Source organism: Chelonoidis abingdonii, chromosome 14, assembly GCF_003597395.2.
Source record: "Chelonoidis abingdonii isolate Lonesome George chromosome 14, CheloAbing_2.0, whole genome shotgun sequence".
NCBI classification, from domain to species: Eukaryota; Metazoa; Chordata; order Testudines; family Testudinidae; genus Chelonoidis; species Chelonoidis abingdonii.
Window position 1 is genome coordinate 17,741,320 of NC_133782.1, and position 12,977 is coordinate 17,754,296.

General features: G+C 40.3%; 1 protein-coding gene across 2 annotated transcripts in view; it reads right to left on the reverse strand.

The window, feature by feature from the left end:
• CSE1L (chromosome segregation 1 like) overlaps window positions 1–7,196 on the reverse strand; it is a 33,909-nt gene extending 26,713 nt beyond the window's left edge. The window contains exons 1-3 of one of the 2 annotated variants that reach the window (XM_032767372.2): window positions 6,967–7,196; window positions 2,558–2,653; window positions 1,783–1,925 (exon numbers count right to left, since the gene is read on the reverse strand). In XM_032767372.2, coding sequence (XP_032623263.1) covers window positions 1,783–1,925; window positions 2,558–2,642 — 228 coding nt within the window. In that variant the 5' untranslated portion in view covers window positions 2,643–2,653; window positions 6,967–7,196. Of the gene's footprint in view, window positions 1–1,782; window positions 1,926–2,557; window positions 2,654–4,180; window positions 4,251–6,966 lie in introns of those variants that run through there. The other variant, XM_032767373.2, reaches the window with a different exon arrangement.
• Between the last annotated feature and the right edge of the window lie 5,781 nt (window positions 7,197–12,977).

Sequence of the window (12,977 nt, forward strand, 5' to 3'; positions counted from 1 at the left end):
GTTCTTCAAATACCAGAAGATTGCCCGTGCCTGCAATATTCATGACAATAGTTCAGAGCTGTGCATGCTCCAGGCTTGTGTCAGAGATGGCAGACTGCAACACGTTCCACGCGGGTTCATGGGATTTTCAAAACAGGCACGAAAATTATGGGATAGAGATGATATTATGGGGCAGAGAAAGTCATACGATGAGAACCTGAACCCCACAGCCCCAGTTACCCCTGCGCAACGCACTCACACCCCACCATGCTGCAATGCCAAAACTTTCCAAAACAGTGCACTGAATGACAGGGAGTTGCACACTTGGGTTACCTACCCATGGCACACCGCATTGTTCATCAAAACAAGCATTCCTAGTGCATACGTGAAGTACTCACATAAGGAGCCAAGTGTACATGTGCACAAGTGATAGACTAACTGTGGCAGCTTTATGCAAGCATAACTTGTGCCGATAAATGTTTGCAATGCAAATGTGACCTACATGCTTGACAAACTTGGTGCCTTTTTCCTCCCCCAGCCCTTGAGCTTTATACCTGGGAGATACCTAGCCCAAGGCTGCTCACTAAGACCACATGGCCTAGAAAGGTGAACCTGGGCACATACTCTGTACAGCTGCTCTCCAACACAAGTGAATCTTAACATTTCAATGACCAGACAAAGGGAGTGCTTGAACTCATATAGCATCCTTAATGACTCTTTGGATGCACCTATTACATGGTATCTTTATCCCGAGTGCTTGTACTAATAAGGAAACCATTAGCACCTTTTGCTATAACTGTATGCTGGGTACTAATTATGTCAACGGCAAATACAATATTTCATATAAAGAAGTGTGATATGACAGTGTCCATTTAAACTGTAGTAAGACACCAAAGGCCTAAAATTTTACATCACTAATACAGTCATCCCATTTGTAATGGGAAATTCACATTCTGATTTAACAGCTAATTTGCATTAATCCTAAAGCATTTTTTCCAGCATTATAAAATTTATAAATTGAAGATTTTCAGAGACACAAATGGCAGTTAGGCATTTAACTCCCAATAACCTTCAGTGGGAATTCAGCATTTAGCTGCTAGGTGTACTACAAAAATCTTCACACATTGTCAGGGTTGATAGGTCCCAAAATATAGTTGTTTTATCCATAAATTAAATTAAATTTCACTACAGCTGAATATTTTGAACAAAGAATGCTCCAGGATCTCCAAAATAAGAACAACTTTAAGCGCCAATATCTCTGTAAGTGAGAAACTAAAACAATATAATACCCAAGTGTGGACACTCTTTAAATTGGTCAGCGTTAATCAGTTACAACTTCACCTAAGCTAAACTGATTTAAAGAGTGTTTGCATACAAAGTTGTATTGGTTTTAAAAAAACCAAACCAAACCAAAAACAACACCTTCTTTAGTTGAAATGGGGCAACTCTGTGTTTAGACCAGGCTTGCCCTACTGTCTTCTGTATTTTTTTTCCCAGAAATGTGAATATCAAATGCTATATTCTTCCTTTACCATTTCATTATGCTGCTCTATTCTTATGATCCAGAAAGGGAGTGAAATTAACAAGAATCTGACCGTCTTCTCTCAGGCTTCAAGAACCCAAATACCGTCAATTCCTATCCAGTCAATAAGTCAAGATCTGTACTTGTTTTGATCCATCTATTATCCCTCAAAGCATGGGTATGCTAATGTTCTCCATGATTACTGTTCACATAAGAATAGTTTACTGTATGTCAGACAGCTTATATTACATTTTATCACCACTATTCACCAAAATACCTACAATTCTCCAGTTTCTTTTAATATAATTCTTGAAAGTTACAGAGGCACAGACTTTGATGACATTATCTTGCGACTTCTCCAGCAGCGTTAAGAGTAACAATGGGTAATTCTGGCTTCCTTCAACTGATTCGAGAAACTTCTCCGCTGTAAGATAATATGCTAAGTTAACAAAAAATGCATTAGCTTTTACAGAGCCCTATCATTCTTCAACACTGAAATAGAAAACAAAGCACCATTTAGTAATTAGACTAATATTCATATGAGTGTGTCTCAAGAAGAGAAGCATGTAAATAGACTCGTTTTTATTTCCACAAAAATTCACAAATACTAAGTGATGGTGGTGCTAGAGTGTTTCCACTACAAAAAAAAAGTTTTGAATGCAGAGCAAGCTGTGGAAATATTGCATCCTCACCATTTCTAAAAAGCCCTGAACACCCAGAGGCAAATCTTGGATTTTTAATTAGCATTAATTTAATTAGCATTATCTATGTTTGGAAACAGCATTGCTTCTTTTCATTGAAGAGAATATGAAATTAGGAAAAGAAGGGAAATGGAAGAGAAGGAAAACATGGAGAAGAGTTATGGATAGCTTTTATTTACACACTTTGTCACAGGGTTCCTTCAAAGACTCAGCTGCTTTAGAAACTAACCCAAAAGAGTTTAAAGGTAGGAAAAGGATCACATCTAACAAACATCAATGGCAGTTCAGGCAGACAGAAGAACTAAGCAGATACTATGCTTCTCACCCAAGCACTATGCATTTTTAACTATTTTACCTGGACGCCGTATAGAAGGATCTGGATCTAGTGTCTTCTTTAGGTATTCTGTTAAAGTCTGTAAATTGGCATCACTGAGCTCCATAACTGCAGAACCTAAAGATGCATAAAATATTTGGTTAAGAATTCAGAGTAAAAAATAGTTTCTATGCAATCTATTTACCAGCTCAATAGGCTGTGCACACAATTATTTAGGATTTACATTTTCATTTGAAATTTCAGAAAGTGCATTCATAACCTGTATTATATCCAAGCAAAGCTGATATGAAATGAAATATATATCTAAAGGAGAAAGCATGACATTTTTCTCAATTATGTATGACTGCTAACAACTATTTTATTAGTTAGGCCGAGCACCTAGAGAATTGCACACAGAACAGTTTTAAGTTCTCTGGAGAGCTGACTCTTCTTTAAAGGCACATTACGAAAGAAAAAGCTGGTAAAGAACTTGCAATATAAAATTCTTACCCTGAAAACAGAAAGCTGTTTCAAGCCAAGCCAACCTATGTTACTCTTCCTCTCCTCTCATTGTCTTACACATATTTCCAGGTTCACCTTGGTGAGCTGTTACTTTCACAGCTTAGTTGAGATCATTCAAGTGACAATATCATCACTCGACCAGAATCAAGACATTTCAATTTTGTTCAAGCTCTTTTCCTCCCTCTCCTTTTCCCACGGTGGTCTGTTTTTCTTTGCTGTTCCATGCTGCACTTTCTTATCCTATTGTTTAGGCAACAATAAGATTGGGCTAATCTTCAGTGAGAAGATGTTTCCCTTCCCAAAAAGGAGATGGTAGCAATAATTAAAACTAACTACAGAATTTATAATCTGCTATGAAAACATACACTTTGCCACTGGAGTATCAGCAGATACTTCTGTAATCCAGACTGAAGTCTAGGTGTCCCATTTTAGTATTGATCACCAATCCACAGCAACTTCTAACGTATCTACAAATGCATCCAACCTTCATCTCGTTGAGCCAATTTTTGCCTAATGGTATAGTATGTACTTATATACCATTTTAAAGAGAGAGTAACACCACAAGAGTTTCATTTACCTTACTGTGGATACGTATGCAAGTGACCTTTACATGTTGTAAAAGAATACAATCCTGCCCCAAAACAGAAAGGTCAGAGGCATCACTTTTTCCTGTAGTTTTCAGCTGACCTGACTACAATCACATTCATTAGCTCATATCAGCTAACAAAACCTTACTAAAAGGTAATATTTAACGAGAGAGTTTACCAGCTCTCTGACAAAATGCCCTCATCCACCATTACTATGGTAAAACAAATATTTGATGCATCCATAATTAAAAATTACTTACTTCAGGCAAGCGTAATTTTGCAAGGCCAGGGAATCAACCAATACACAAGTCATTCCATTTATCTTTTGAATCTGAATGAAGTTCAGTGCTCTTGAAACAAATGGATCGCAAGTACTAGCTAGGGAGAGTCTGGCCTTAGTAAGTAGCTGTATAATACAGGTATGTAGACATACTCCACCCTAATTAAACTCATGTCGCTTGTGAATTACGTAGACTTGATACATGGCTGCAGTGTTATGAAAGGAACCCATAACACACACCCCCTTTCCAACAGTCCCATAGTGGATGGAATTTACATTAGCTACAAGAATGTTGCTGATTTTTCATTTTTACAGCTTGTTTCCTCTATTTCTCACTCCACCTCTCATCTACTACTTTGTCCTTTTTCTGTTACAATCAGGAAATGAAAGACACTTTAGCCAAAAAATATGCTAGCCACTGAATTAAGATTCTATTCCCTTCAGTCTGAATCTATTTGATTTCTTATCAGAGATTTTCTTTGGAAAACTGTCAGTTGAAACAACTCTGAACTCAGATGACTATGCTTTCCTTCTCTATGCTCAGAGCAGGAGTTTAGAATTTCAAAGCCCTTTCAGTTGCATCTGGCATGTCAGTCAGTACCTGGTCCTGTAGGGCCACAGGAAATCCTATCTCTCAGCCTCTCTTATTTCCACAAAGATAGAATGGGCTCTTCTCCCTGGAGAGCTTACTATAAAGTCATAGAAAAACCTCAAATAGAAAGAAACTGAAGTCTGTTTTCACAGTTGTTTCAGACTCTGGGACTAAATCTTGCATACTTTACATAAATAATCCCACTGAAATTAATGGGCCCATAACTGCTCCAACCAAAGGCCAATTAACTCATTCACATATTGTGAACTGGCGCTCAGTTGGTAGCAGTGGTGCTATATTCTCAGCAACCTTTTTCCCCCTTTACATTAATACACACCAGAAAGCCATAATAATGCATCGTCCTTAACAGACTGCAACTTTCTATAGAGAGAGTAAAAATGTTTTTGAGTTTTGACCCAGGCAAGTGTCTATGCTGACAGACACTAACATAATTCACATATTAAGGAGGGAGACAAATTAACTGAGGGCAAGGATTACTGTGTCAGAAATAAGAAAAAAAGACACTTCTCTCCACTTCACTTTCATGGAACACTATAAAGAACCTTTGAGAACACTGCATTTCTGCTCTAAATTGTTAGATCACTTATCAGGCATGAGTTCCATTCACAGGAATACTTATTTCCTTAATTTAGTGAAAAGACAGTAAGCGGAATAGCAACTGACTAAACCACAATACTTTGGAAACAAGTACTAGCTGGGATTTTACCTGAAACAAGACAAAGTGAGGGCAAAGTCAAGAGGTGCCGTGTGCTATGATTTACTGTTCCAAAAACCCATCTTCTCTGCAAACTTCCTCTACCACAAAACCCACTGTGAGGGCAATGGAAGGCGTTTTTCTACCCATGTAGTAAAACCACCTCCTTGAAAGGTGGTAACTTGGTTGACAGAAGAATTCTTCCATTAATCTAGCCGTACTTACACCAGGGTTTAAATTGGGTTAACTACGTCCCTTGCGAGCATGACATTTTTCACACCACTGAGCAAAGTAACTAGGTTGACCTAAATTTTAGGTGTAGCCCAGTCCTCAGTTGCAGATATTCATACAAAGAAGAGCACGATACCAATACACATTGAGGTAACGGCTGTCTCATGGTCTGGTACTTTTCTCTTCCCCCAGCAGCTATCGCCCATTCTCTTAACCCCAACTTCTCTTAAGATTGTAAGTAACCACAGTTACTTTAGCAGCAGAGCTCTTGTACCCACTTTATTCGGCAATGAGCAGGAAAGAGATGGGAGGAAAGAAAGGAGTTAAACACATAGAAGTCCACATATGTTTAAAGTAATTAGGCCTAGTATGTTTTCCAAATCACCACTACTCCTTCACCATCCATTCCAAGTTTCTAAATCCCTACTTTTACTACAGTGCCCAGAGTATTACACAGATGTAAAGATTGCTCCTCCTTCCTCTAAAAACCTCAGCTCATTTTCACTCCTTTTTAATGCATCCTAGCTCCTCTCTTCCCTTTCAACTGTAGCCAGTAACCAGGCATAGAGTTAAATTAGAACAAGGATTAAGTGCACACAAGTATTTTGCAGCAAAAGCTGGTGCCTTCCAACAGGTACAGTGCTGGGAAGTGAACCCAGCTTCCATCCAGGGAGGAGTGCCTGAGTTTCCTTCCTTTGGTTGCACTAACCAGTGAGTGTATAGCATGTACAATGAAGAGGGGGAGAGAGGGGGAAAGCACACAACCCAACAGTGAGAGGGAGAAACTCAGTGCCACAGACTTCTGCAGCAAAGACCCCATCCATGTGGTAAGGCTTCCTCCAGTTATCACCCAGCTACCTCCGAAATACTGCTGTGAAAATCACCTCCTGTGCTCCTCTACCCATCGTACCGCAGTAAAACCAGACCACGTGCCCGAGGGACAGAAGAGAGAGATACCCGTAAGGGAGGGCAGAGGCTGCCCCCTTATCCCCTCCCTACAGCGATCAGAGGCCGGCGGCTGCCCCCTTGCACCCACCCAGCCTGTGCAACACGGGCCGGAGAGACTGCCGCCTTCCCGCCCCCCGAGCGCCTGCCGAAGAGGGGATAGGAGGCGACAACGCCACCCCCAGTCGCTACTGTTAAGTCGAGGAGCCGGGGTAGGCTGCGCCCAGGCCCTACCGCCAAGCGGGCGCGCTCAGGGCCTCGGAGAAGAGAGACTGAAGCGGCACCCACCCTCTCTCAAACTAACTCGCTACCCGCCAGAGACTGACAGCAGCGCAGACCAATCAGAGCGAACCTTTCCCTACTACTACGACCTAAGAACCAACGCTGGCGGGTGCAAGCGAAGAAGGCGGGCCCACGTGGGCCCAGCAGCTTCGGCTGCGTCTCCCGCTGGGCCACGGGCCCAGAGCCCATCCCCAGTCCGGAATAAACAGGGAACACTCCATGTAAGCAGCGAAGGGGACCCGGCCTACGAGCCTCACCCGCAGGGGCCCTCGCGCTGCGCGCGCGGCTGATAGTCACCTGGAGGGTCTCCCCGGCAGCGGCAGCTCCGAGAGCTCCGGCTCCGCTTCACATTCAAACCACGGTGAGAGGGCGCGACGGCGGCAGCGGCGGCGACGCACTGATCGCATCACGCTACGCGCGCGGCGGTGAGCCAATCGGCAAAACCTTAGCGCCTCCGGCTTGGGCCAATTGTCGACATCTTGGCTCCTGGGGCCGCTCGGCCAATCGCCAGCCTCCTCCCACAATCCATCCGGCGTGGAGGGGCGTGTGACTGTGAGGGGTCCAGGCCTGGGTCAGCTCTGCCCCAGGCCCCGGCAACCGAGCGGCTCTACAGGGGCCTTGATGGAGCATTTCTCTTCACTTGCCTTCAGAGTTCACGTTCCGCAGCTTTTCTCTGCGACCCCCACGGGCTGGAAATGTACATTAGCCCCTCCCCCCACCTGTGAGAGTCTCACCTAGTTACATGACACCCCCGCCAGAGCGTTAAGTCATTGCTACTACTCCTTCCAGGGCAGGGGGGCCAGCGCAATGTACCCCTCCCGCAACGCATTTAGGCCCCAACTTGAGGAATCAGGGCTGCCCCCTCATATCTCTGCTGAGCAGCAAGCCCACCAGAGCCCGTCTACAACCTCAATTTCTTCCATGAGGCTTCAGGAATAACTGGCATGGCCTGTTTTGTTGTGGCCAAGTGACTACGGATTGCATGGAATTTACATGCATCTGATGAAGTGGGTATTCACCCACAAAAGCTTAGACTCCACTACATCTGTTAGTCTGTAAAGTGCCACTTAAGGAGTAAGGACTCCTTACTTTTTATGGAATTTACAAGCACCTGTAAATAAATAAAAAAAAGAAAAGGAAACTGACAGCATAAGCTTCCCACCTGTGTTCAACAAGGCCATTTGGTCAAACCTGCCACTGTAAGTAGTAGGGTAGATGAGGGAACATCTTTTATTGGACCAACTTCTGTTGGTGGCAGAGAAAAGCATTTACATTTACACAGGGTTGGGGAGGGAAGAGGAGAAACAGCTTACTCAGGGCTTGGCTACACTCAAAGTCCCAAAGCGCTCCCACGGCAGTGCTTTGAAGTGCAAGTGTGATCGCAGTGTCAGCACTGGAATAGAGGTCTCCCAGTGCTGCAGGTACTCCACCTCCCCATGGGAATTAGCTTGCAGCGCTGGGGCACTGTTTACACTGGCGCTTTGCAGCACTGTAACTTGCTGCGCTCAGGGATGTGTTTTTTCCACTGTTGCAGCACTGTAAAGCACCAGTGTGACAAGGCCTTAGGAATTTTAGCTCTCAAACTCATCTTTTGAAAGTGGGTGCAGGTTTCCTTTGCAGAGAACTGAAGTCAGATGGAGTAATTGCATTGTGAAATATGTTCACCCACAGCTGATGGGATGTTTTTGTCTTATTTTCTTATTTTGTCTTATTTTCTTGTGTGAATTTGAGAGCATAGTGATTGGTTTCTCACACACAGCTTCTATGGAGGGCGTTTAGTGTACTGGAGGAAGTACACCCACATGGTGTGATAGGCATATGTATAACAGCCATGCATCCAAAGCAGCACAGAAGATACCCCCTAGTGAGACTGAAGTAACAGACTCCTGATCACCTTGCCTCAGCCCCTTGCCAGTCCCTGTCCCTGCCCCAACCCTTCTCTTGGAACTGCCTAGCAAAAGCAGGGCTCGTATGGGAACCTTTGCGAAAAAGAAATTAGTTCTAAACCTAATCATAAACTGGATGCTATAGAAATCAGACTACACAAAGGGTTCACATATAGACCATTCTAGTAGCTTTACAGCAGTATTAGGGAATGCTAGAAGAAACTAATAGCAGACAGTATTATTTTAACCTGTAACATTTTTCAGGAATTATGTCAAACTAAGATGGTCATTCAGTGTACTTCCCACAACATGTTACTGATTCCACCGACTACTAGGCCAAACACATTAAATTAATGTACTATTTTGTGTGCTCAGATTGTGTATATTAATGTTCTCCCACTTGCATTAAAAACTCCGATCCCAGGCAAAATGTTTAAGATGAGATGCAGATCCATGGCACCATGGGAGTTTGTGTTATACCCATTGTGCATATTCTATTTCTCAACTCCCATTTGTACGCAATAATTGTTACCCTGTGGTTGCTATTATACCTTTAGGTCTCATTTTCCTTGAGGGAGAGGTGTTTTTCTTGGCTCTCAAATTGTGGCACACACAAAAGATCAGTCTGTCAGCTAGTGGCAAAATAAGAAGTCAACAGAAAACTAGACTAGTCCTAAAGACTAGACTGGCCATAATCTAAAACTAATAAGGAAATTCACACTCAGGCAAATCACATCAAACTAAGCCTCAAAGTTCCACCTCAGCTGACATTGTGCAAGCTAGGCACATCTGTCCAATTTGGACAGATTATAAAATGTTATGGCCTGAATATGTTGCAAATTAATGTAGTAGGAAGAGTTTAAGACTATTGTAGAGGTTTTACTATAATTGTAGTGGTACTAAAAAGCAGAGAAAGGTCTATACTACACCCCAGTTAAAAAACCCATACATCTATCATCAGATAACCTAAGACTTCTATTCTGACTTCCTACAGTAGAAGAGGTTGTTGTAGTTTATAGTTGTGCCCAAAAAATATTTTAAATCCATAAACAAAACATCAGATGAGTATCAAAGAGGACTGAGTCAATTTATTTGACAAACTTAGCTGAACATGCAGTGCTCATGCAGGAGCCTGCTAGTCAGAGGTAGCTTTCATAATATATTATTCTGCCTACGCAGGCACTCCTAGCTTCTGAAAAGCTACTATTCAGATGAGTAGTAGTGGCAGTTAAAAATGATTGTTGTGGAAATCAAAGCGATAATATTCTGATTCCTGAATTACCTGTTCTCAACCCTTCCTCTTCTCCCCCTTCCCCCAGAAAGTAGTAAGAACACTAACAGGTACTCTAACCTGGAAAAGGACTCTTCTAATCATGGAAGCATACATAAGAACTTGTACTTCATTGCTCATAGAAGAATTATAAGGAATTCACAATAATGGAATGGAATTCTCCTGCCAGTGACCCCGGCATCCGCTACATTTAACAAAACAAGAGATATGAATAATAGTGGACAATTCTCTCTGTTCTTTGTAAGTTGTCACGGATAGAGAACTCCCTCATTGAAACTGCCCCAATATAAAGTTAGCACAATTTTTCCTATATATACCATTACATTCATGTTTAAGCAAATCACTTAGGTTAACAAGACTGCATAGGCAACTTTATGCGGATAGCCAAGATGTATCTGCCTTCTCTGAAAATTTGTCAAGTGGTTTTTTTTTTGTTTTGTTTTTAAAAAAAGCGCATTACCACCATTTCTATTTGTTACTCACCATACACCAAAAGCTTTGTTGTTCAGAAGTTTGAAAACAAGAGGAGTGGTTACATCTCACAAACTGGATATACCACAAAATAGTTTCACGTAAGTTTTAATTACTACATTAAAAAACACTTGACTTTTTAAAACTTTATTGATTTACCACCTGATTAAAGCATGGATTATAACAGTATCATACACAATATTTTTATGTAGAAAACTTTACATAGTTTTTATTATATAATTATTTTCTGCTATTCTCTCAAAAATGTATACATCCATTGGGCAAGGAACTCTTCTCATTAAATTACTGATATTAAATGCACTTAATATGGAGATCTTCAAGAAAAAGTAACTAGTTACTAACTTAGGCATTTTACATACATAAAACGTACACTGTGCACAGAAAGTACATGTTGTTTGAAGTGGCAGAAGTGATTGAACAAAATTTAAAGACAGTTTAAGTGAGCTGTACCTTAGAAAGCTTGTAAATTTACTGCAGGCCAAGGACAGAATATTCTTTTAAAATATTCATCAATATAGCACTACAATGTTAGATTTTTTTAAGCTAGAAGAGTTGTACTAGAATCTTGTGTCTGCATTTTAGAAGCTACAGAAATAAGTGAAATCATATAGGGAGGGAAAAAAAACAAGGTTCAATATTATATTTTACTTGCACCATAACAAGCAATAGAAACACCAAGATGAGGGTAATTTTGAGGGTTTATCCTAATCAGCACATTAACAATCCTCCCACTGTCCACCGTCTTCAAAGGGTTCCAGTAAAAAAAAAAAATAAATAAAATAAAATAAAATAGTAAAATCATAAACATGCAGGTACTCCACATTAATATCATTAAATTATAAGACAACCTGTCATTTGTTGCATAACATTTAAAATACATCTGAATACAACTGTGTACTACACACAGAGACCTAGATCCTTATCAGCATATGCTAACATGGACCCCTGTGAAGCCAGTGAGACTCCACACAGACACTGGGAGTTTGTGCCAGCAGATCCTGGTTCAGGATCAGAGCCAGAAGGTAATTACTTTTGGAGTTTTGACTGAGCACTCTTAGCTTTGTTATTATGATGTCCATGGGTTATGACCTTTCCAAAAGGTAAAGAGAAGCAAACAGCTGGTGTAAAATTAAGGGCTTCAGACATTTACTAATGCACCATTCTCTATACAATCAACTTTCAGAAACCTCTGAGACAGGAATAAGCCTGTTATAGTCTCTCCTCACCGCATATACTACACGGTAAAGCTAGAATGTTTCACATGTCATGTATGATCAATATCAATTTTTAGCAGTTTTTAAATGGCATATAGACCAGTCAAATCCTTTCATAAGGAATCAGTCTAAGGAAATAGTCACTCAAACCTCAAGCTGTGTTAAAAGGCTCTCCAACATTGATAAAGGCTCTTAATTTCATTATCTTGAATATCCATACATGTATAAAGACAATTTATTAAAACCACTTCAATACTATTTTATATTGAAAGAAAACCCAAAATGCCATTGTTGTGAAAGAATTTGGAGAAAAAAATAAAAAGCCCAAAGCTCATCGTTCAGATTTCATGACAGTTGTATTGCTTTCATGCTGCCTACCAGAGATAGAAAGCATGCAACCTGAAAGGTGATGTTTTAACAGGAGACAGGACTAAAGTCATATACTGTACATTCGTTAACAATGAGAGTGATGTTCAAACATGAGAAATAAAATCTAATAGTCCTATTTCTTTTCTTATTGTAGTTGATGAAACAATACAGTAGAAGGGAATAAGTGACTGCTACACTTTACACAGCCACATAAAGGACATATACAGACTTCAAATGTAGCAAGTTAGTTAAATGCAATTACTTATTTTTCAGTCTTTATTCATGGTAAAATATAGCCATATATTCTTTTTTACTGAAAGAATTTATATATTTCTTCTAGTGTATACTTAAAGTAAAAACCCATTTACTTTTCTTTGGTATTAAAATTAAAAAGACAAAATAAGGTAAGTGAAAACCTTAGAGCACTACTGGCCAAAACAAACTACATCAATATAAAGTAAGAGCACCATTCTGACTCTGAAGAAACCCACAAAAAATGAATCCCCATCGAATCCAAAGTTTGGATTTTCCAATGCTATATTAAACTTTAATTGCATTAGCAGGAAAAATCTATTTACAAAGCAAAAGGATAAGTACTAAAGACACAAATGTTTTATTTCATTCAATTAACACTTATATAGTTCTTGTATGCAAATATGGGTAGCAAACACAGTGCTTGATAACACTTCTCCCACTTGCATCCTTAATACATTAAAGAAAGTGGTGACTCTCCTCCCACCCTTTCACATGGATCCTATACTGTCTTTAGAGTTACGGTTTTAAGTCACTTGCAAATACGGATAATCCTATGGACAGGTTCTGTACTGTTCAACTTCAGTTAAAACTGAAATTGCATCAGAGGAATCGTTGTAGCAAGAACACTATGGTCTGGCCTTTCCACAAAAAAAAAAAAAAAAAAAAAAATGGAAAGCACTAGGACTAATAAAATTGCAATGTTGAATCACAAGTTTGCTTCTTGGTTGCCTCCAATAAATAGGAATGTATTGGAAGGTGTGTTATAGTGTGTGCTGAAGCTAAAAAAAAAAAAAAAAAAAA